This window comes from Sinocyclocheilus grahami, unplaced genomic scaffold (genome assembly GCF_001515645.1).
Source record: "Sinocyclocheilus grahami isolate Dianchi unplaced genomic scaffold, SAMN03320097.WGS_v1.1 scaffold777.1, whole genome shotgun sequence".
Lineage (NCBI taxonomy): Eukaryota > Metazoa > Chordata > Actinopteri > Cypriniformes > Cyprinidae > Sinocyclocheilus > Sinocyclocheilus grahami.
In genome coordinates, this window is record NW_015505956.1 from 387,612 (window position 1) to 414,637 (window position 27,026).

The 27,026-nt window shown below is 35.2% G+C and overlaps 1 protein-coding gene across 1 annotated transcript in view; it reads right to left on the reverse strand.

Moving 5' to 3' along the window:
* LOC107561529 (calcium/calmodulin-dependent protein kinase type II delta 1 chain) overlaps window positions 1-27,026 on the reverse strand; it is a 149,938-nt gene that overhangs the window by 22,273 nt on the left and 100,639 nt on the right. The window contains exons 12-15 of the mRNA XM_016245993.1: window positions 26,750-26,792; window positions 25,981-26,015; window positions 9,032-9,076; window positions 6,840-6,888 (exon numbers count right to left, since the gene is read on the reverse strand). Coding sequence (XP_016101479.1) covers window positions 6,840-6,888; window positions 9,032-9,076; window positions 25,981-26,015; window positions 26,750-26,792 — 172 coding nt within the window. The remainder of the gene's footprint in view (window positions 1-6,839; window positions 6,889-9,031; window positions 9,077-25,980; window positions 26,016-26,749; window positions 26,793-27,026) is intronic.

Consider the following 27,026-nt stretch of genomic DNA (forward strand, 5'->3'; position numbering starts at 1 on the left):
AAATACTTTTTAAATATAAGTTATTAACAGGTGTAATGAGATTCAACCTTATACAACTTGATGTTAAGAATCAAAATAATAATTAAAAAAAAAATTTCAATCACATTAAATGCCATTAAAAACCATCCGCATTTATGTTACACAACCTAATCGACACATAATTACACAAAATCACACAGTTGCATTAAAGAGACAAAATCATTGTTCTACCTTCAAAGCTCATAACAGCAAAAAATAAGAACAGAAAGTTAGCAGGCATGTGAGAAGAAAGCTTAAAATAAAAAGTTTAATCTCAACAGATATTAACCAACTGTGACCTCCAAGTTTGGTACAGTGAGCCAAACTAATAATAAAGTGCACATGTAGGAAACAGGTGACCAACGATGTTCATTCTGTATGTTTCCACCTTTAGCACCTGACACAGTTCATTAGAACAGCCAAAGGCTGCATTCAACCTATTTATTTTGTGAGAGTAATAGTTTAAGATTGGAAACTGAAAACCCATAATTATTGACCAATAATCTAAAAACTGGTGTGATGTATGGGGGGGGGTACTTTAGGCCTGAAGCAGGCTATGTTTCAGGCTATGGTGAATATAAATGTAAATGTAAAGCAACAACGGGCTGGACCACAGAGTACCAACTTAGGCCCCGTCCACACGGAGACGCATTTAGCTGTATATGCATAAATTTTGTATCGTATAGGCGTTTCATCCAGACGGATCCGGCGTTTTGGGTGAGTGGAACCGATATTTTTTGAAACCGGGTCCCAGAGTGGATAAATCTGAAAATGCAGCGAATGCAGTATATTTTCTGAAACGATGACGTCATCAGCCCACGTCTCACCCCTAGTCAGACACCGCTACGTCACGTAACAGCAACAAAAACATGTACAAACACTGAACGATTGTCTTTTTATTAACTACCATTAACACAGATTAATAAATGTATTTATGTAAATGTAAGGTTTATGCGTATAGTCCAAATATTCTTCTCCGTTTTTAGTGTATCTCTGTGGCAGAATTACAGCGCCACATGCTGATCTGGCATGTATACTACATCGTTTTGTGTCGGTTTTGTGTGGACGCAGATATTTCTTGAGACGAGCGGGAAAAAAAGATTGGATAGGGAAAGGTCTGGCTTCGTGTGGACGTAGCCTTATGCAACACTGTACAATTGAAGTCTGTGTTAGGTTCAACGGTACCTTTAATGTCTTCATCTTCAATAGTGGTGTTGGCACTCTCTGATGATTCCTGAAAAAGAACAAAAATACACGCAAACAAATAATTTAAATAGTATCTTACTAATAATTTGAATTTTACACAAGTTAAATGATAATTAAAAACAGTCAGAAATGTTATCCCCCCTGCTGTAAAAAGAAACTGAAACCAGCCTGTGGTATGAAGTGGTTAATTGACCTCCATGTATTGATAGAGGTGCTATGGTTTAGATAAACACTAGTTTGGCCAGCAAACCACCTTTTTCCAGAAGGTTCAAAACCTTATTTCACATTGCAGTTTAACTGAATAGATCCATTATATCAATGTTGTTCTGGATAGGATAGAAATTCTGTTAATGTGATGATTGACCCAGAAAAGTATACGATTATAACATTTCGACATCATGTGGTGTTCTATTTCCTAACAAATCGTCATAATTTACCATGGATTTATTCACTGCACCATGGTATTGTGGCAGAAATGTGGGATATTGATATCGAATTTTATTGAATTAATACATGTAGATATGTAGGCCTATTAAATGTATTAAATTGAATAATTACAGTATGTTTTTGTCATTAAGCTGATTAGCGGTTGTGTATTTATACTAAATATATTTACACTACTGTTTTTTACACAAATACCTAGAAACCATAGTTACATTTTACCATGGTATTGAGGTGCTATATGTGTGGTTTTAACTGTGGTTATTATATGATCTGCAGTAAATGTATGCTACTATGGAAGACCAACGGTTAATTTTAATAAAACACAAACAATTAGAAAAATTCAATTTCACCGTACAAAAATGAGGTTGTTACAATACAGATGTTACTGTTTGTGATAATGAACATAAATGAACATCTGCATCCTAACTCAAGCTACTACTACTGTTAACTCAAGCTACTGTCAAATGTGCAGTCAGGCAACACAAACCTGTTTTATGATTTGAAACAATATCAAATGCAGCGAATGCAGTATATTTTCTGAAACGATGACGTCATCAGCCCACGTCTCACCCCTAGTCAGACACCGCTACGTCACGTAACAGCAACAAAAACATGTACAAACACTGAACGATTGTCTTTTTATTAACTACCATTAACACAGATTAATAAATGTATTTATGTAAATGTAAGGTTTATGCGTATAGTCCAAATATTCTTCTCCGTTTTTAGTGTATCTCTGTGGCAGAATTACAGCGCCACATGCTGATCTGGCATGTATACTACATCGTTTTGTGTCGGTTTTGTGTGGACGCAGATATTTCTTGAGACGAGCGGGAAAAAAAGATTGGATAGGGAAAGGTCTGGCTTCGTGTGGACGTAGCCTTATGCAACACTGTACAATTGAAGTCTGTGTTAGGTTCAACGGTACCTTTAATGTCTTCATCTTCAATAGTGGTGTTGGCACTCTCTGATGATTCCTGAAAAAGAACAAAAATACACGCAAACAAATAATTTAAATAGTATCTTACTAATAATTTGAATTTTACACAAGTTAAATGATAATTAAAAACAGTCAGAAATGTTATCCCCCCTGCTGTAAAAAGAAACTGAAACCAGCCTGTGGTATGAAGTGGTTAATTGACCTCCATGTATTGATAGAGGTGCTATGGTTTAGATAAACACTAGTTTGGCCAGCAAACCACCTTTTTCCAGAAGGTTCAAAACCTTATTTCACATTGCAGTTTAACTGAATAGATCCATTATATCAATGTTGTTCTGGATAGGATAGAAATTCTGTTAATGTGATGATTGACCCAGAAAAGTATACGATTATAACATTTCGACATCATGTGGTGTTCTATTTCCTAACAAATCGTCATAATTTACCATGGATTTATTCACTGCACCATGGTATTGTGGCAGAAATGTGGGATATTGATATCGAATTTTATTGAATTAATACATGTAGATATGTAGGCCTATTAAATGTATTAAATTGAATAATTACAGTATGTTTTTGTCATTAAGCTGATTAGCGGTTGTGTATTTATACAAATTTACACAAATACCTAGAAACCATAGTTACATTTTACCATGGTATTGAGGTGCTATATGTGTGGTTTTAACTGTGGTTATTATATGATCTGCAGTAAATGTATGCTACTATGGAAGACCAACGGTTAATTTTAATAAAACACAAACAATTAGAAAAATTCAATTTCACCGTACAAAAATGAGGTTGTTACAATACAGATGTTACTGTTTGTGATAATGAACATAAATGAACATCTGCATCCTAACTCAAGCTACTACTACTGTTAACTCAAGCTACTGTCAAATGTGCAGTCAGGCAACACAAACCTGTTTTATGATTTGAAACAATATCAATCATTAGAACAGGGGTTTTCAAACCTGTCCTGGAGGACCCCCAACCCTGCACATAAATATATTTACACTACTGTTTTTTACACAAATACCTAGAAACCATAGTTACATTTTACCATGGTATTGAGGTGCTATATGTGTGGTTTTAACTGTGGTTATTATATGATCTGCAGTAAATGTATGCTACTATGGAAGACCAACGGTTAATTTTAATAAAACACAAACAATTAGAAAAATTCAATTTCACCGTACAAAAATGAGGTTGTTACAATACAGATGTTACTGTTTGTGATAATGAACATAAATGAACATCTGCATCCTAACTCAAGCTACTACTACTGTTAACTCAAGCTACTGTCAAATGTGCAGTCAGGCAACACAAACCTGTTTTATGATTTGAAACAATATCAATGCAGAAACTAAAAAAAATTATGTTTCTGTTAAGATATTTATTTTGTTAAAGAAAAATGACAAGAAAAGTATAAAGAATTCAAAAACGTGAAGTGTTTGTCACAAAGAGTAGTTTAAAACCACAATTAATGGTCTGGCTTCTACAACTTTCACTTGCCTTTATATCTGCTTTTAAACTTGAGAGAAATAAAGATATGACATTTATTGCAATAATTATCGATATCGATTTATATGAAAAATTATATTGTGATTTTTTTTTGGCCATATTGCCCAGCCCTATTTATATTTATATTTTATGTTATATTTTAGGGGGGGAAACAGTACTTGCAACCAGGCATTATTTCTAGTAGTCTAAGCAAGCTACATTGCATCGCTCCAGTATTGGGGTATAGTGGCAAGAATACATTTTTGAAAATTTTTTCGGATTTCTGCATTGATTGCAGAGTTGGTCTTCTCAAAATTGCAATGAAGACATTGAGTGACGGTCGACCAGAAAAATGGCCATTCATTATATATATATATATATTGAAATGCAGTAAGTGTGCCCAGTGTGAAAAGTGTGTGGGGTTTTAATGTGTTTAAAATTGTACTTTAAAAAAAAATTAAATGGACCCTTGATTTAGTAACTTAAGATCCTCCTAAAGGAGGATTTTTTTTTAAAGTAAAATTTTTTTGTAAGTGATTTTATTGTAGTCAGATTGTGCTTGTCTATAATTGTAAGTTAAATCAAGATCAAACTACATTTCACAAATCACACTTTTGATGCTATTATTTTGTAAAATAAAAATAAATAAATAAAAGATTTATTTCCAATACTTCTAGACAAATCTGGACCTTACTGACTTTCCTTATATGGTTTAAAAACGGTTTACATTTTTCAAAATATCTTCATTTTGTGTTCTGCAAAAGAATGACATCAGGGTAAATAAATGAGAGATTTTTCTTTTTATGGGGTCAATTATCCAGAATTCATACAAAAATTAATGCAGCAAGCTTAACGTTTCTGATTTTAAACATTCCATCCCTCTTGGTTGCTAGGTTATATCAAACAGTCTTTACAAACTGAATTATCTCTGTGATAACAGACAGCATGCATCAGATGCACTACACAGACAATAAGTTCAAACTCACAATACCCATTTTAATCTTAAAATTTCAACAACACTCAATCCTCATCAATCACTTAATACCTTGTTTCCATCAGTGGGATTGTGGATAACAGTAGTTTGAGACTCCTGATATAGAGGTGCATAGGGAGAGAAAGACAGATAAAACAGAATAACAAGAGATAAAGAGTGTCAGAAAAAGTAGTAGTGAGTTGAAGAGTTAAAGGACACCAAGCATTACATGTTGAGTCGGTGGCAGCCTAGATGTCACTGCCCTGCATGTGCTCATCTAACCGCCACTTTCCACAAATATGGTACAAAATAGGGCCTGGAACTTTTTTAATAAATGGACAGTGCTTAACCTTCAGAAAAGGCTGACAGTCAAATAAATGTATTATGGTAGATAGCAGTTTATCTTCAAAAGTTCTCATGCAATTTATGTGAAAGATAATGGCACTAATGTTTAAAAAAAGTGCACCATATTCATGAAAATAATTTACTGAAGAACTTTAGCAGTAGACGATGTTGTAAGTGAAGTCAGGATTCAAATATCTTAAAGTAACTTTTTGTAACAAAGCTTGGTGAACTTTAGAAAAGAAAAAGAGCATACTGGTTTAGACAACTGGTCATGTAATTGTGAGATAGGAATATGGGTAATTAATACAGTACATTTTCACTAGAGAAACAGTACAGCATACCCAGCCAAAGCATGCAGTAAAACAAGAAAGTATCAGGAACAACACAAGCCAACCTTTCAAAACCTTCATTCAGTCTCTAGGTTTGCTTCAGGTGTTGGTAATGTTTTATTATTGCTTGCTGGTATAGTTTCCTATTGTGACAGCTGTACATTACAGTACTGTAACACTTCATTCAAAAGAGCAATTTAAAACATGCATCTTGAATGATTTGATTCAATCAACTAATCACTAAAATTACCAAATTGTAAGGACATTATTCTGTTGTGTTTTGATGATTAAACCAAATGACTCATTACATAGCCTACAATGGTTGGTGTCCAAGAGAAACATGTATATATGTGTGTGTGTGTGTGTGTGTGTGTCTGAAAACCCATAATTATTGACCAATAATCTAAAAACTGGTGTGATGTATGGGGGGGGGTACTTTAGGCCTGAAGCAGGCTATGTTTCAGGCTATGGTGAATATAAATGTAAATGTAAAGCAACAACGGGCTGGACCACAGAGTACCAACTTAGGCCCCGTCCACACGGAGACGCATTTAGCTGTATATGCATAAATTTTGTATCGTATAGGCGTTTCATCCAGACGGATCCGGCGTTTTGGGTGAGTGGAACCGATATTTTTTGAAACCGGGTCCCAGAGTGGATAAATCTGAAAATGCAGCGAATGCAGTATATTTTCTGAAACGATGACGTCATCAGCCCACGTCTCACCCCTAGTCAGACACCGCTACGTCACGTAACAGCAACAAAAACATGTACAAACACTGAACGATTGTCTTTTTATTAACTACCATTAACACAGATTAATAAATGTATTTATGTAAATGTAAGGTTTATGCGTATAGTCCAAATATTCTTCTCCGTTTTTAGTGTATCTCTGTGGCAGAATTACAGCGCCACATGCTGATCTGGCATGTATACTACATCGTTTTGTGTCGGTTTTGTGTGGACGCAGATATTTCTTGAGACGAGCGGGAAAAAAAGATTGGATAGGGAAAGGTCTGGCTTCGTGTGGACGTAGCCTTATGCAACACTGTACAATTGAAGTCTGTGTTAGGTTCAACGGTACCTTTAATGTCTTCATCTTCAATAGTGGTGTTGGCACTCTCTGATGATTCCTGAAAAAGAACAAAAATACACGCAAACAAATAATTTAAATAGTATCTTACTAATAATTTGAATTTTACACAAGTTAAATGATAATTAAAAACAGTCAGAAATGTTATCCCCCCTGCTGTAAAAAGAAACTGAAACCAGCCTGTGGTATGAAGTGGTTAATTGACCTCCATGTATTGATAGAGGTGCTATGGTTTAGATAAACACTAGTTTGGCCAGCAAACCACCTTTTTCCAGAAGGTTCAAAACCTTATTTCACATTGCAGTTTAACTGAATAGATCCATTATATCAATGTTGTTCTGGATAGGATAGAAATTCTGTTAATGTGATGATTGACCCAGAAAAGTATACGATTATAACATTTCGACATCATGTGGTGTTCTATTTCCTAACAAATCGTCATAATTTACCATGGATTTATTCACTGCACCATGGTATTGTGGCAGAAATGTGGGATATTGATATCGAATTTTATTGAATTAATACATGTAGATATGTAGGCCTATTAAATGTATTAAATTGAATAATTACAGTATGTTTTTGTCATTAAGCTGATTAGCGGTTGTGTATTTATACTAAATATATTTACACTACTGTTTTTTACACAAATACCTAGAAACCATAGTTACATTTTACCATGGTATTGAGGTGCTATATGTGTGGTTTTAACTGTGGTTATTATATGATCTGCAGTAAATGTATGCTACTATGGAAGACCAACGGTTAATTTTAATAAAACACAAACAATTAGAAAAATTCAATTTCACCGTACAAAAATGAGGTTGTTACAATACAGATGTTACTGTTTGTGATAATGAACATAAATGAACATCTGCATCCTAACTCAAGCTACTACTACTGTTAACTCAAGCTACTGTCAAATGTGCAGTCAGGCAACACAAACCTGTTTTATGATTTGAAACAATATCAATGCAGAAACTAAAAAAAATTATGTTTCTGTTAAGATATTTATTTTGTTAAAGAAAAATGACAAGAAAAGTATAAAGAATTCAAAAACGTGAAGTGTTTGTCACAAAGAGTAGTTTAAAACCACAATTAATGGTCTGGCTTCTACAACTTTCACTTGCCTTTATATCTGCTTTTAAACTTGAGAGAAATAAAGATATGACATTTATTGCAATAATTATCGATATCGATTTATATGAAAAATTATATTGTGATTTTTTTTTGGCCATATTGCCCAGCCCTATTTATATTTATATTTTATAAATATATTTTTATATTTTATATGTTATATTTTAGGGGGGGAAACAGTACTTGCAACCAGGCATTATTTCTAGTAGTCTAAGCAAGCTACATTGCATCGCTCCAGTATTGGGGTATAGTGGCAAGAATACATTTTTGAACATTTTTTCGGATTTCTGCATTGATTGCAGAGTTGGTCTTCTCAAAATTGCAATGAAGACATTGAGTGACGGTCGACCAGAAAAATGGCCATTCATTATATATATATATATATTGAAATGCAGTAAGTGTGCCCAGTGTGAAAAGTGTGTGGGGTTTTAATGTGTTTAAAATTGTACTTTAAAAAAAAATTAAATGGACCCTTGATTTAGTAACTTAAGATCCTCCTAAAGGAGGATTTTTTTTTAAAGTAAAATTTTTTTGTAAGTGATTTTATTGTAGTCAGATTGTGCTTGTCTATAATTGTAAGTTAAATCAAGATCAAACTACATTTCACAAATCACACTTTTGATGCTATTATTTTGTAAAATAAAAATAAATAAATAAAAGATTTATTTCCAATACTTCTAGACAAATCTGGACCTTACTGACTTTCCTTATATGGTTTAAAAACGGTTTACATTTTTCAAAATATCTTCATTTTGTGTTCTGCAAAAGAATGACATCAGGGTAAATAAATGAGAGATTTTTCTTTTTATGGGGTCAATTATCCAGAATTCATACAAAAATTAATGCAGCAAGCTTAACGTTTCTGATTTTAAACATTCCATCCCTCTTGGTTGCTAGGTTATATCAAACAGTCTTTACAAACTGAATTATCTCTGTGATAACAGACAGCATGCATCAGATGCACTACACAGACAATAAGTTCAAACTCACAATACCCATTTTAATCTTAAAATTTCAACAACACTCAATCCTCATCAATCACTTAATACCTTGTTTCCATCAGTGGGATTGTGGATAACAGTAGTTTGAGACTCCTGATATAGAGGTGCATAGGGAGAGAAAGACAGATAAAACAGAATAACAAGAGATAAAGAGTGTCAGAAAAAGTAGTAGTGAGTTGAAGAGTTAAAGGACACCAAGCATTACATGTTGAGTCGGTGGCAGCCTAGATGTCACTGCCCTGCATGTGCTCATCTAACCGCCACTTTCCACAAATATGGTACAAAATAGGGCCTGGAACTTTTTTAATAAATGGACAGTGCTTAACCTTCAGAAAAGGCTGACAGTCAAATAAATGTATTATGGTAGATAGCAGTTTATCTTCAAAAGTTCTCATGCAATTTATGTGAAAGATAATGGCACTAATGTTTAAAAAAAGTGCACCATATTCATGAAAATAATTTACTGAAGAACTTTAGCAGTAGACGATGTTGTAAGTGAAGTCAGGATTCAAATATCTTAAAGTAACTTTTTGTAACAAAGCTTGGTGAACTTTAGAAAAGAAAAAGAGCATACTGGTTTAGACAACTGGTCATGTAATTGTGAGATAGGAATATGGGTAATTAATACAGTACATTTTCACTAGAGAAACAGTACAGCATACCCAGCCAAAGCATGCAGTAAAACAAGAAAGTATCAGGAACAACACAAGCCAACCTTTCAAAACCTTCATTCAGTCTCTAGGTTTGCTTCAGGTGTTGGTAATGTTTTATTATTGCTTGCTGGTATAGTTTCCTATTGTGACAGCTGTACATTACAGTACTGTAACACTTCATTCAAAAGAGCAATTTAAAACATGCATCTTGAATAATTTGATTCAATCAACTAATCACTAAAATTACCAAATTGTAAGGACATTATTCTGTTGTGTTTTGATGATTAAACCAAATGACTCATTACATAGCCTACAATGGTTGGTGTCCAAGAGAAACATGTATATATGTGTGTGTGTGTGTGTGTGTGTGTGTGTGTGTGTGTGTTTTTATAATTTGTATTACTCTTATGTTGCTTAAATCAAATCAAATGATTTTATTATTAATGGCTTGTGCTTAAATTACATTAGGTTTGTAGACAAATATAAATTGTGTCAATATATATTAATTATTTTAAAAACAATTAATTGATAAGTTAAACTTTTAACTTTTAGTGCAGAAAAAAACCCATCCACGAGTCCAGCATTTATCCATACAAAATAAACTGTTGACAATGTCCACTCTTAACACATGTTCAATAATGCACCTTTTAAAAACATGGTTAGTTCATGTATGAACAAGGAAAGAATAGTCAGTTAGCAAACACACGAGCACCGGCCAAAGGTTACATCGAGAGGTCTTGAGCACCGCGTGAAGTGAACCTCCAAAAAATACATTATTACTAAATTACTATATAAGGTCAATTTTAAGAACATGAAAATGTTTCTTATTGTGGGGTAATCAGTAACAAGCACAAAACCCTTACTAAATTATATACCAAACTATCAGCATGACAAATTTGGAAAAAGATAGAAATTTGCTAACAGGAAAAAAATCATGTCCATTGCTTTTAAACATTTCAAACTATGGTCTGTACATATACTACTATATACTACAAAAACAGCTGTACAATGGAGCAGTCTTATTTATTTAGTACACCACACAGGTGTTTTTTGTACACAATGTGTTGTGATTACTGAATATTGATTACATGAAACTTGCATATGCATAGACTAATGACACCAATGGACATATCTGATTAAGCATTTTAGGATTTTTTTTTAATTAAACCATTAAATAAAGTATATTTAAAATCGGTAAATTATTAAATATAACTGTTCTATATTTAATCATTTATACACACATGTGCTTATTTATATGTTTACTTGAATGTTGTAATAAAGACATAATACATAATACTTCATTTAGCACTCTAGCCCAGAGTACAAATTTTTGTCACCATAATTGCTACCATTATTTAAAATACTTACTTTGGACTTTTTCTCTCTGCATTCATATGTCAATGAAGAACAATACATAGTCACATTTCCAGAATATTGCTAATTATTTGACTGACTGCATTATTTTAATGCAGGATTTCACACATGAAGAAGGTGCTGAATTGATTTAAAAGAGAAAAGGCATGCTAACAAAAAGAGAGAGAGAGAGAGAGAGAGAGAGCGAGAGAGATGTGAAGCCAGTGGTAAGAAAAAGCAACTGACAAACAGTCATACAGACAAAATACCAGAGCAGGAGAGGGGGCAGATTCTTTAGGGCTGGTGATTACGTTGGTTTTGTTGTTGATCTATAGGTGGGAGGGGACAGAGGCAGACAAACAAAGCTTTAAACAAGCAAGGGAAATGTCAAATTCCATTCATCTAAAATCTAAAAATTAAACTGAAATTACACAGCTCGCTTTACATGGACGTTTATGGAATAGTTAATTTGCATATTTGATCATAATGATTTCTCTTGACAACAATTAATCAGGCTATTCCTCAACTACAGCAAAATTGGACGTCAAATAATCCAAATTTTCATTGGAAACTGTCATTTATGCAAAATGGCATTTGCAATTCTGTCCGAATTATGCTGTGGAAATTACAAGTTATTTAAAAGCCATAAAAGTCTTAACAGGTACGGAAGTCCTAAGAGGCCATGCATTATTACATTTTTTTTCTTTCTTGTTTTCTCGTGATTTCGACATAACAATAATTGTTTTCTCATTATCTCAACTTCATTTTCTTGTGAACTTGACATAACAATAGTTGTTTTCTCGTTACCTCGACTTAATTTTCTCGTGGTGTCGAAATAATTAGTTTTCTTGTGATCACGACTTAATTTTCTCGACATAACAAAAGCTGTTTTCTCGTTATCACAACATAACAAAAGTTATGTAAATATACATTTAATGATTAAAAATAAAGATAAAAAATTAGAACAAAAATGCACATTACAAATACACAACAAAAAATACGTTGTTGAAGCACGTCCTAGATAAGCACCATAATCCCCGCTTATTAACAAACAATCAGGTACTTCAAAGATGCACAAATAAAGATAGATGCAAACAGAATACTATACAGTGACGTCAACATTAGTTTTAATAAGCATTACATTTAGTATCACATCGAATGCTCTTGCGGTAGTGAAACTATCATATTGATTCAAGCATTTAACAATTTGCTTGTCAGTAACAAACACAATACTGCAAAAATTATAGTGATCACAAAGAAATAAGGTCTTCATTCTGTCCCAAATGCGTAGCCTAAAATCTGGGCCAATATGAACACAGTAAGGTGGATATATATATCCCATCAGTTATTTTCAGGTCTATATGCCATCTAGTGCCACAGTTGTGTAACTTGGGGAACAACATTTATGTCGAGAAAATTTACAGCAGTGAATAAAGCATTTCTGTGGACAAAATGCATCTAAAACTATAGCGGATGAAACAGTGAGCTGCTGCAGGAAAGATGCGTGATCCAAGCAGCCCGAAACATGAGAATGTTTTATTTTCAACTTCAAGTACACAAATCAAGTACTTGAGTAAATATTACTCCAGTAAAAGTAAAAGTACTCCGTTTTCAATTTTACTTGAGTGAAAGTACAAAAGTACTCGATTTTTTATGTACTTACGTAAAAAAGTACAGATAGATAGATTTATTTTTCAATTTTATATAGGCTACTTAATTAAATTTTATATAGGCACATATTTTTTATAATCCTACTGCTCAAAATACCTGGGATTTTCCCAAAATAACCACTATATGAGTCAAGATATATTTTTGTTGTTGATATAGACTACGTTGACGAGAGTGATGTAGTAATGTTCACTGTGAAGCTTACACTGCGATATACATGAGAGAAAACAGATTTGACCATCTGATTTTCACCAGTAAGAATAAAGTGTTTTAAAGCTTGTTGTTTTGCAGAACATCACAGTTATATATGACATGAGAATAAGCCCTGAAGTTAAGAAGAACATTTTAAGGAAAATATAATTATATAGTCTGTGGTGTAAAAACACCCGTGGCCAAATCACTTCCCACTTTGATAATTACTGTAGTTACCATGTTCTGAACATCACATTCTTTCTTTTTCCCCCAGATGTAATCTATCTAGGAGGTTGAATAAAAATATTTGGACTTTATATCTAAAAATTACCTCAACTTAGCACCAGCAAGCTTGTTAGCTAGACAGTTAGCATCAGCTAACAATATTTACTTATTTTCAGTATGGTTATGAATAAACATTCATATCTGTCTACTCGGCTAGTTAAATCCAAACAATATACAAATTTATACTGATGATAAACAATATAAAAATAGATGTTACATAGGGCTAAATGTGTAGCATTTTAATAAAACTGTTAACCTTACGGCAGCGGGGAATATGAACATGCATGAGTTATTTTATTTAATCTGTGTTATTTTAATGTTTTGTTTTTTTAACCTAAAACATAGAGACACTGATGTTGATGTGTCTGCATTCAAGCATTTCAGTGGGCTTAAATTTGCCCTTTACAGCAGATTTAGTTCACAAACAACTGACAGTTTTGACCTAAATATGATTTTCAGTTACAATAATTAATCCCAAAATTCAACATTAGTACCTTACTTTTAGCAGCATCAGTTGCGCACACAAGATCTCCCGGTTCTTACTTGTGAATTCAGTTCACTGGAGACTCGCACTAAAAGGTTCATTTGAATCAGTAAGTTCTTGACTCGAGAACAGCTGCATTCGGTTCATTCTAATTCATGAATGAATCGTTTGGTCCGATTTGCTAACCGATTTAAAAGGTTAACTGAAAAGAATCAGTTCGTTCTTGAATCAGACACCGCTTCTGCGTGTCGGAGCACATGATATATTATAAGGAGTAACAATATGTTTTATGAAATGTAATGAAGTAAAAACTACGATCTTATGCTTTGGAATGTAGTGAAGTAAAAGTAAAAGTTACTCAAAATAAAACTACTCTAGTAAAGTACAGATACTTGAAAAATTTACTTAAGTACAGTAACGAAGTAAACTCCGTTACTGTCCACCACTGAGTGTAACATATTCACGCGAGTACGTGTTTCTATTTTGCATTAAGGGTCGTCCTGACAGTCTGCGTTAAACTTTAGACTTCACTAAAAGAGCGCCGGCGCGCGTATGCACGTCAAACAGAATGCAGTAAAGAGGGATCAAATTAATATTCAGTGCAATAATATTAATTTTGCTAATATTATTATTCAACATTAAATTTAGGTTTAAAAGTCAAATAAGTAATTTAAATATTTTATGATAGTAACTGTAAAATGAAATCAGCGTGTGATTGAATATGTAAGTCTTTTTTTTTTTTACATTTACAGAATAAAGAAATGACAGTAACAGGTTACTGTGTTCAGAGTGAATGTGCATGTTCACTGAGTTTGTGTTTTTCTTTACTATCTTCATCATTATTATCTTCATTTTTAATATAGGGAATTAAACTGTCCGTTGTCCATATGTCTATTTAAACTGTCCATTTGAACTGTGCTTTATAACTCTTTTACACATAATGTATAGCATAGATATAGATATATTCACCATACAATACGCTTTCATAGCATGCATTTGGCATGTTTGTTGAAAGCATTGGGCAGGATGTGGAATAGTATGTTTAGTCTTTAAAAAAAACAAAAAAAGAGGCCTTTTATGATTAATCGAAGAAGAAGAAAAATTGCCCAACTAATCGATTATCAAAATAATCGTTAGTTGCAGACCTACTTTTGTTATATCATAAAATTAATTCAACGAGAAAAACACTTTTTGTTTTGTCGAGATCCCAAGAAAATATTAAGTCATGATAACTACAAAACAAATTTTGTTATGTTGAGATCACCAGAAAATTAAGTTGTGATCATGAGAAAACAAGAAAGAAAAAGAAAATAATACATGGCCTCTCAGGACTTCTGTAAACATGCATAAAAGTGTGACTTCTAAAGTTTGCAAGAGAATAATCTTGTAGAGCAGTTCATATCATTCACAGATTCCCAGGAAAAAATTGCCCAACTAATCGATTATCAAAATAATCGTTAGTTGCAGACCTACTTTTGTTATATCATAAAATCAACGAGAAAAACACTTTTTGTTTTGTCGAGATCCCAAGAAAATATTAAGTCATGATAACTACAAAACAAATTTTGTTATGTTGAGATCACCAGAAAATTAAGTTGTGATCATGAGAAAACAAGAAAGAAAAAGAAAATAATACATGGCCTCTCAGGACTTCTGTAAACATGCATAAAAGTGTGACTTCTAAAGTTTGCAAGAGAATAATCTTGTAGAGCAGTTCATATCATTCACAGATTCCCAGGGAAACAACTAGATCTTTAAACAGCATGAAGCAGCAAAGACTTTTCATCGCCATCAAATTATCCTACCAAACCTTTCAAAATCCTCTTCCCTTGAGGCAGCCATACATTTTTTGATGGACTATATATGTTTTTAAAAAGAAAAAGAAGAAGAAAAAGAAGAATAAGAAGAAACATGCTCCTATTAAATACATACAGTGTTCCCTACAGATTACAGAGACTATAATCTAAATTGAATTGAAGGTAACCCTAAATATAATATTCCAGTAACAATCATGTTAATGCTCATTTTATCCTTGTTAAGCCAATTAAACTTACACCTATTTTGCTGTTGGGATTAATGTAGAAAACCACAGAGGACATGAAGCATACATTACAGGATATTACAGGCATCATGCCTTGGGTCATTATGATATTAAAAACTTGGATGTTTGGATATTCTACACAAGTAAATAATCCAGAATTTTATAAAAGAACACACTCATGCAAGAATACAACTGAAAAGGTTTTCAGTCTACATCTAAAACTGAACTATACAGAGGAGAACTACAATACTATAACTAGAGAATTATACAAATAATGATTTTATTATAACTAGCACATCTCACCATTGTGAATTCTGTAGAGTTATGCTTCCTTTTCTGCAGTTTGGTGTAGTAAAACATAAAAATAAAACCATATTATCACCATGCTACCAGATAATGATGTTTTTCTCATTGTGCTAATTCTACTGCATAATTCACTAAAATGGAGCAACAATAATCGTATTATCCTCTAAAAAATATAATAGGAAAAACATGAAAACTTTGTCTACATAAACACATTTTTTTTTAGCTCTGTTATGTTTGATTGGGGCAAGAAGACTGTATCCCACTTTGTATACTTTTGCGCTATATATGCAAAAGTATGTAGACACCCTTAACATTAAGGGTTTTAACTATTCTATTAATAACAAATATTAATGCTACACCATGCAATGACATTCTAGACAATTTTGTTTTTGGAGGGTTTTTTTCTGTTCTAAATTGACAATACCATCGTGAACACAGTGAGCTTTGTAAAGAAGAGGTATACTGACTGGCCTGTTCAAAGCCAAGACCTGAGCATTACGGTTTATACACATTACAAGTAATGCATGTTATGTAATCATATTATATAAAGTAAAATAATGCTTATTAAACTACAATAAAATATCTGAGTTACTTTTTCAAATAAGTAACTTCAAAGTTACCGTTGTGTGGAGCACAAGTGTGAAGACCGTGTTTCAAGATGCACAGTCAATATACTGTTGCCTAAAATGTGAAACACGACAGGACTGACTGAACAGAATCTGGAGGACAGTAAGGAGAAAGGCAAATACACTTCTGCTGTTTGACACAATCCTCATATGCCTGAGTGGACACAAATGTGCCACTGAGTGAGTCTGCAAACCCCAGTCTTTCTGAGGGGGCTGTCTCAGTGCTCTTTGCCTCCTCGAGGACATCACAGAGAGCTGGAACAAGATTTTACTAAGGCAACGCAGGCTATCATACCCTATAAGGGAAACAACTGCTGGGAGTTTGCAGTGCAGAACTTGTCAGCCTTGACTAGATCAGTCTGGTACACCTGCAGTACCACCATGGACTTGACAATAAAGGACTAATTCATCCTACAGGGCTTAGATGGCAGTATTGGCCACAACTTCCAAGAAGGAGCCGAAGATAATGAGAGATCTCTTCAAGCATCTCTTTAACTGTGGGCTTTTCAGCATACCCTTGCTCCACCAAACTGAAAATGGTGAAGTCAGAGGCAGCGTGATTAGTGATGCATGTTGAAAAGAGATTTCAGGACCTCCAGGACCCGATGAAGATCCTTAAAAAATGGCAGTGGGCGACTGTCAGCCAATAAGTGTTTGTCTATTTTAGACTGTTCCTCTGGCTGGGCTGGCACATGCAAATTCCACTGGAGAAATATGCTGCACGTGTTCCGGTGAGAATAACAGAAAAAGGGTCAAAATCTAAAGGATATATTCAACATGTGCAGATGGGGGATGGCTGATTGTCCTCCTTTTCTTGATAAGAAGGCCAGCCTTGAGCGAAGCACTTTAATCTTGAAATTATCATAGTGTATGCAGTTCAAAAAGTTGTTAAACACTACTTTCACATGCTGAAATTCAACACACTTATCATGTGTGTGTGTGTGTGTGTGTGTGTGTGTGTGTGTTCTCGCTCATAATGAAAGGAGGACACAGTAGCACACACTTTCCGAAAGCTATGCTGTTCCACCCTGAGGAAAGATAAACTCTACTCGATGTGGGTTGCTGAAACATGAAATCCAAATAATCCAAAAGCTTCTAAAACACCATGGCTTGATAAAATGTATTCCTGAAAAGGAGAAATTTGAGCAGTGATAGTGCTGATGCAACCTTTTGAGGCACTGGCGACGCAGTGCCTCGGAGGGCAGTGTGTACACCATTAGTGAATGAATTGGGCTTCAGACAACAGTCACACCCAAAGGGTGTCAACTGCAGTGTCAATTGAACCTATAAAAGGGAAATATTTTAAAACATTCAGATTAATGAAAACTTTTAGCTAACACTTAAGTCTCCCTTGTCTGATACATACATTTCAGGTATTAGAATCTCTACCAAAGAACTGATGACCTGAATCGGGTGTGTTTGATTAAGGAGACATGCAAAATGTACAGTGTTGGGGGAGCTCTAGGAACATGGTTGGGAATCACTGCTATCAAAGTACGTGGGTGGCAACAATTTCCCCTCCACACTCCAGGCATTCAATAATCACTCCGCTCTGGGTTCACCATTTTCTGCTCCTCTTTCTAGTCCTCGCTCAACTGATCAGAAATACCGCTCCACCTTCACTCCATGACAAAATGTGAAGCTCAACTGATTAGAAATACCGCTTCACCTTCACTCCATGACAAAGTTTGAAGCTAAAGTATTTCAGTATGTTTTGAAATAATCAAAAAATTCTGTTCAGACATTATATTAAAGAGCAGGTCATATGGGTTTTTGAAAAAATATCTCTTTTGCAGTTTATAACATAGCTATCTTTAAATGAAAACAATCTGCAAAGTTGTTAATCAAAAAAGTGCATGATAAATAAAGATATTGTCTCTCAAAAGAGAGAGTCGATTCTGAATCGCCTTAACGAGTTGTCATACTGGTATTACTGGTATACGTGACTGGGTAACACATTTGCATAATCCCCGCCTGCCCGCGAAATACGAAGAGTCTGACCTGCCCACAAACACTTCTGCTAGTTAGTGTGTTTACATCATGTTGAGAAGACGCTGTGTTCAAGGATACCACAGAGATACAATTCGAAAAATTTTTGTGTGCATGTCATTTGACCAAGGACTGCTTCTCTAATCTTGGCTTTTATCTTTGTTGGCTTCTAATCTTCTTAATTTGGACTAACAAACTCTCCGAACCACAACCTGTAAGTATGACTGATACGTTATGTGTACATTTTCAATTGAGTGCTCAAAATATCATGTTTTTGTGCTAATATGTGATGTATACCTAGTGCAGCTTTAGGTTTTCAGGTAAAGCATAATATTACTGTCTTACTGAAGTAGTTCTGATAATTCGCTGTGAACCCACTATTTCCTAAATATGTGTTGATTCATGTAGACTGACAGTGTTCTAATTACTTCATTTAATAATAAAGAATGTAGTATAGCACACAGACTTTATAATCATTGTGAAATTGCTGTTTATTTTGCTGCACCAGCAGTTATAGGGTCATTATTATAAGAACGGATTGGAGCAATATATTATTGTTTTATGTAAAGGTGCTTTGTCAATGGTAGTGCTCGCTAACTTGCTCAAGTCAAGGACTACTCTCTGTGCCAATCACAACAGGCTTGGCCAGCTGACCAATCAGAGCAGAGTAGGCTTATGGAAGGGAGGGGTTTGCTCCGAACTTGCTTGGAACGAATCGTTTCGAAATCATTGGCAAATGACTCTAATATTAAATGTATATTCTGAGAAAATTACAATGTTTTCTGACCTTAGATGCATTTAAACCTGTTGTAAAGGACTCAAACCAAATATATTAGGACACTTTAAAATACCATATGACCTGCTCTTTAAAGGAAAAACAAATACGCCATACTAAAATAATAGTTTTAACATGGTTTATTGGAACACTACAATTATCCCAAGTCTATATTTAATGACTTTAACTTAGAAACAAAATGCTATAACTTCTCAGTTTTTAAGATGATAAATCACAGGACAGCATTGACAATAATTTTCTGCACTCCTGAATGTTTCTATGTGCGTGTGTTCTGTATGTTATGTGTGAGCTTGTGTGTTGTGTACATGTGCAGCAATATAGCAGGCAGCACATTGGTTTAGAGCAGAGATTAACTACCTGTAGAATAAACGGTTTAAAATGTGAATTCACCCAATCAATATTGAGTATCCACATGCTACAAACAAACATGCTTGAGATAAAACCTCCCGCACTCCTCCATCGCTGTCATTATAATCTTCACCTTCTTTCTAATTTGAGTGATCTACATATCTGTAAAGCTAGCTAATTATGTTTAATGCGTGAATTCTAGATAAAATGCAGTTATATTATGGGCTGTTGGCATTAATTGTGCTTGTGATGGAGCGGTAGTGGAGCGCTCTCTGAGCGAGTGAAAACCACCACGCTCTGACTTTCAAAAAATCCACTCCCCGCTCCAGTCAAAAATCACACCTCTCCACTCCTCGCTCTGCTCCCACTCCACTCTGCTCACATACTCTGACTGCTATAGACTACGACATTCTCTTGGATCGGCTCAAGAATTAAGCTGGAATTTGTGGGCAGGCATTAGCATAGTTCAGGTCCTCCCTATCCAAGTTCTATCTGTTTCTTTGTGTTAATGACAAGGTGTCAGTTAGAACACAAGTAATGTATGGAGTGCCACAGAACTCAGTATTAGGTCCTTTACTTTTCTATGCTTCCTTAGGGGGAGGACATTTTAGGGAACCATGGCAATAGTTTCCACTGTTAAACAGACAATACACAACTTTATATCTCCTCCAGACCTAATGAAACCTTTCAATTTACCAAGTGTATTTGTGATATAAAAAAAAAATGGATGGCTAGTCTTTTCATTCTTCTCAATTTTGACATAACAAAGGTATTAGTTATTGGACCAAGTTACCCCGTTATTGGATCCTCTGAATATAATCTGTCTTTGGATTTAATGTGCAACCGTGTGGATGCCCTGTAGGATCAAAACAGTTAGCAGCTAGAGTGCTTACTAGAACCAATAAATATGACTATATCAGTCCAGTTTTATAATCACTTCATTGATTATGCTCATCACACACAAATCTTTGAATGGTCTTAGTCCTCATTACTTGTGCCATTCTATTGCGCTATCCAACATGTAGCACTGTTGGATATAGCACTGTTTTCCTTGCACTGTTTGGGACTCAGACACACTCACTCAGTTTAAGTTTAGACTGAATACTAATATTTTTAATCAAGACACAATATATTCATGAAGACACCTCTAAAACCATTTTTATACAATTCTGCTTTAAATTAATTGAATGGAATCTAGATTAATATTCATCTTTTCACATTCCTTCCTACTTTTGGTATACTTATCTTGAGGCTTCTAGAGCCTGCTAGATTCAGCTCAGGCCCAGTTTAGTGAATGAATGAATGAATGAGGCATTTATATAGCGCTTTATTGTGTATTGCTTTACACCCACAGCGCTTTACAATCATCATGAGGGGGGTCTTTCCTCAACCACCACCAGTGTACAGCATCCACGTGGATGATGCGACGGCAGCCACAGTGCACTCACAACACACCAGCTACAGGTGGAGAGGAGATAGAGATAGAGCCAATTCAGTGGATGGGGATTATTATGAGGCCATGATTGATAATGGCCAGTGGAGGGAATTTGGCCAGGACACCGGAGATACACCCCTACTCTTTACGAGAAGTGCCATGGAATTTTTAATGACCACAGAGAGTCAGGACCTCGGTTTAATGTCTCATCCGAAAGACGGTGCTTTTTACAGTATAGTGTCCCCATCACTATACTGGGGCATTACGACCCCCACAGACCACAGGGTGAGCACTCCCTTCTGCTCTCACTAACACTTCTTCCAGCAGCAACCTAGTTTTTCCAGGAGGTCTCCCATTCAGGTACTGACAGTGGGCAACCAGTCTTGGGCTACTGGGTGATATGGCTGCGGACAGTATTTGATGTTGCTGTCCAATGTCTTCAAATCAGAATATGGGCCAGTGAACCAGCAAGGGATATTCAGTGGAGCAAAACCCACATCTCTTCAAACTTTTATAATAGACCACACATAGGACAAACTACTGCTGCCTTTGGATGGACACTACATCTGCCTGGACTCAATGCACCTGATTTAAGTAACCAGACACCTGAGATTTGCCAGACCCCAAATCAGAGTGCCTGACTTGAGTTACCCGGTGTATCTGCCTCAAGATACCCGAGACTGGATGCGAAGACTGGGATTGAAAACCACTGCTCTATAGTGAAGTCAATACATAAATTGCAAGGTTGCATGAAGGGCTACCCCCTAATAGTCAACTAATCGTTAGTCGACCAGAAGAGGCTTGGTCGACCAAAATTTGATTAGTCGCAGAAAAAAAAATTCCACAGGCGAAGTCACGCAGTCTGTGATGAACAGATCGTTAACGGCTGGTCTATGTGGTAATACAGTACATCGGGCAGGACATCCAAACGCTCACCTATCATTCATCAACCTCAAATACGGCTTATCATCTGAAATATGTAAGTATTAGCAACTTTACATGGCCACTCAATGTGTGCTCTTGTGTCTGTGCGGAGCGTGCAGCTGAACAGTAGCGCTCACTGCAGGACAGATGGAGGCGCCGCTGCGCTCACTTGCTCTTAAAATAGGCTACTGGTCATTTTTGCTCATACATATAAGAGTAATACATCTTTCAAATCTGTAAAGATTTCTTTGTTTGCATTCACAATAAAAACAAATCGTGCTTTTGTGAAATAATTAAAAAGCAAAAAGGGTGCTCTTTCTGCCGTCTCATTCTCTGTGAACTTGGGCGCAAAACTCAGTGTATGTCTTTACCTTACGGACATGAAAAATATATCTATAGAGAGTGAAATATCTACTTTCAAATGAACCAATTCAAATGGAAAACAAATATTCCCAGATTATGTAATCCGTATGAAACATGCATACAGGCACAGCAGTACTGCGGAGATGACGAGTCAGTGTTGCCGACTTCATCTCTTAAACCGAAAACAAAGAAAGCACTAGTTTATACAATTATTCAAATTTGAATGCAGTCTCCTTACTGTTTTTCACTGACACAATCATAACCATTACTTCTGCCGGTGCACTGTGGCAAGCTTTATTTGTGCGCTCAGAAGTGACGCACGCGGAAGCGCAGGGGAGAGATCAAAACTAAACAATGGTAACTTATTAAAAGTACAAAACGAGGATTTGTAAATAAGAATTGGAGGATTTCGATATAAAAAAAATTTTTTTCATTTTCATGCAACGCTGAACTCATACGTCATCCGCCCAGAGCTGCTTCCGTGTAGGACTGTTGGCGCAAGCTACATTAAAGTGATTATTACGTTTTGAAAATTTATATTTTTCTTACAAAAACACATCGATTCGCTACAGGACGCCTTTGTTCACCCCCCCGGAGCCATGTGAGACACTTCTTTTTATGGATGGCCACTTTTTATTTAACTTCTTTTGGACTGATGCATGCAACACCCGCTGAGTGGCATTAAACAGCTAGAAAGATCAAAGACAATTTTTTATATAACTCTGACTGGATTCGTCTGAAAGAAGAAAGTCATATACACCTAGGATGACTTGAGGGTGAGTAATTTGTGGGCTAATTTTCAATTTTGGGTGAACTAACCCTTTAACTTTTCAGTTAATCTGCCCAAGGGTGGGTGATACAACCAAAATAATATAAACCCTGCCATTTATATGCATCATTTAACCATGGCGGTGATACACAGTACAAAATAGAAATTAGGCTTTTCTCTAAACTAAAATGTTATAAATGTAACAAAAAACAAAACAAAGATTTCCATATTATTGCATAATGAACTTATAACTCTAACTTGCAACTAAACATATCCAGCTTTTTCTGCACACACACACACACACACACACACACACACACACACACACAATTAGCCTTCTCACTACACCAAACTGATATATAAATGTACAGATTTCATACCTTTCAAACCATACATATTTCCATATCACCATAATGTATCACTAACTCCAATATTATTGGAGATAATTGCATTATTGTTCTCAAAACCATTGTTGGACAATTTGTTTTTAAATCCCCTAAAACTCAAGGCATATTTGACATATGTTCTTCCAACATAGGCCTACTTTGATACTTTCAGACACTATTGCAGAGGTGGCGAACTCCGGTCCTGGAGAGCCGCAGCCCTGCAGAGTACAGCTCCAACCCTAATTAAAACACCTGCCTGTAGCTTTCTAGTAACCCTTCAGACCTTGATTAGCTTGTTCAGGTGTGTTTGATTAGGGTTGAAGCAAAACTCTGCCGGGCTGCGGCTCTCCAGGACTGACGTTCGCCACCCCTGCACTATTGAATACAATTTTGGATACAGCCTATAACTTAAAGGTGACATATCATGAAAATCTGACTTTTCCAGGTTTTAAGTGCTATAATCAGGTCCCCGGTGCATCTACCAACCAAGGAAATGTGAAAAAGATGAACCCAGTAACTTTGTTTTGGAAAGCCTTTTTCTGCAAGCATCTGAAAAAACGAGCGCGTCTGATTTTGCACCCTTGGTGACGTGGCAAAGGGATCTCATTATAATATTACCACCCCTTAATCTGTAAGTTTCCACCCACGGCACCATCAATGTGATTTTGCCAGCAATAACGGTGTCCCAGCTCTAATGCCATGGCGAAAGTTTGAGAAAAATATGCTAACTGTTCTGTCATTGGCTGCACAGACGAGCACAAAACACAATTTACAGTCCCAGCCTCAGAGGAGACAAGAGAGCAGTGGATTTATTGATTTATTTACTGTATATTGCTGCTGCCACACAGATCTAAAATAAACATGCAATTTATTTCCCAGCTGTTTATCTTCACAGACATAACCACCTGTTTTTGTAACTCATGTGTGTTTTTAACTAAACTTGTGTGTGAATGAGAACTTAGTTTAGTACACGCATGCTGTGACAGCTGCTTTCTTTCCATGTGCACTCAGAAAAGAGAATATCATAAGTTTAAACTAATATGGTTTAAAATGCATGATTTCAGCGTGATAAACATGATAATCAGAACAAAAACAGATGTTTTAGCAGGTACGAGCTGTAATGGCACAGCTCTATTCTGGAAAAGGGGGCGGGGAGCAGCAGCTCATTTGCATTTAAAGAGAAAGGCACGAAAAACAGCGTGTTTCTGCTTCCACTCAAAATAGGCATTTTCAAAATTATATAATAAATGATCTGTGGGGTATTTTGAGCTGAAACTTCACAGACACATTCTGGGGACACCAGAGACTTATATTATATATTGTAAAAATGGGCATAATATGTCTCCTTTAAAACACTGTTCCAAAACTCATTCAGGACAGATCAACACTGCTTTTACAGGGTTTGAAAGGCACAACCCATGTGTTAGCTGATATGAGTTGGAGACACAGCTGTGAATTGGAGTGTGAGATATAAAGATAAGGGTTACTCAGTGACCCTAAAATGCTGGACCTAACTTTTTATTAAAAAAGGGAGAATTAAAAAATTTTTGTAATGTGAATACTGAAAGCAAACAAGTATGTAGACAATGAGCATTGTTTATAAAAAGAGGCGCTTCAGGATTTACATTATATACATAGGCATACATAAACAATGTTTATAAATTCAGCCAAAAAATAAATAAAAAATGTGTCTATATGTGCCCACTGGAGCTGACCCACCCTCCAGAAATCCTTTCTGAAGCCCTGAACCAAAAGAGCATTAATGTGTGCACATGCACATGCTCACTCATTAAACACGCTAAGCAAACATGCATGTGCAATTGCTGACCAGGAACCAGGAGCAAGTTTCAGTGTAAATTATTATTTATGTGTATGCATGGGAGTGTATGCATGTAAGAAATCATTAGAAAAAGAGGGGAGGTAAAGACAGATAAAGAGAGTGTAAAAAGTGAATCAAAATTGCTTACGCATAAAGTTAGGAGCTACAGTGGCAATGTGCCTGGTGGGCATTATAGATTATGAGTAAAACACTATTAAAAAAAAGTGAGTAGTTCTTGCCTATGCACTCACTCCCACAAAGCTACAGCATTCTGGGTGGTATGCTAATTTACTGGCCCAAAACAAAACAGCTCTGTGATATGTTTAGTGTAGGTCCAGGGGTGAAGCATCAATACATACACAGTGGGAATACTACTATGGTTCATGCCCATTTACCTGCTCCAAATCACTTACTAAATACATCTGGGTGAAAGGTATATCACCTAATTAATATTCTTGATTTTTTTTTTTCTCTAGGCAAAAATAAGAGTTAATGTCCATGGCACATAAAGTATGTGTCAATGTTTAATATTTAGCTTAGGTTTACATACAGTAACCTACCTTAACACCATCAGGCTTCTTGTATGGATTCTTGCCTGTTGAGTGAAATGAAAAGAATAATTGTGAACATAAAAGAGGGATACAAAAGGAAAGGGTTAGGGGCAGACAAGGTTAGCGTTTACTAAAGTTAAAAATAGTACAAAATATGACAGTTTCAATCACTGTGCTTCACGCACTCATGATCCATTGGCCTCAAAATCAAACACCCTGAATGAATCGTAATCAAAGATTTGCATAATGTAATGAAATATGATTAAGAAGCAAATTAAATATTTTTGTGTCAGTAAGACCCTGATTTTTTAATAAGGCAAAAATTATTCACAATACAGGGAAATACTACTTTTGAAACACTTTGTTATAGGGCTGCACAATTTAAAAATAACAATAATAATAATAATAAAATCATGATTATTTTGATATGCATTGTGATTGCTATTTGAACTGTGATATAATAAATATGTAATTTTGCTGGTGCTTTGGATATCACAAGCTAATAGCACAAAAATGCAAACATGACACTGAAATAAGTGTGTGCACACTAAAGTTTTATTTAATTAAATCCTAGCCTTTCACAGTTTAGTAATTGCACAAGGCCAATCTGACCTTAAATCAACTATTTTTACAGCCCTACTTCAATGAAAATGTTAAAATCTTCTGTATGATCTAAGATGCTTTACATCTTCTCAAACATAAACTCCAACTTTTTGACATGATTCAAAGAACAACTATTAAAAAGCAAATGCAAAGTAAACTGAAGAGAGTTTCTTACTTGAGAAGTTCCGTGTAGCAAGCATTGTAGTAAGGATAGCACCCTAAAACAATCCAGAAAGAACAGAAAGGCAAAGATCAATCATGTGATTGTGTAAAATATGAATCAATGCTAGTGGATAACGATTAATCTAGTTAAGCCTTTTAAATTATGTAATTCAGGCTAAAAACCCACAAAGACTAAAGTCAATATGAAATAAAAATACATTATTTATTTTCTTATTGGTCCTGCTCTTTTTGTATATAATGCACATTATTTTACATATGGTAAAAATTCT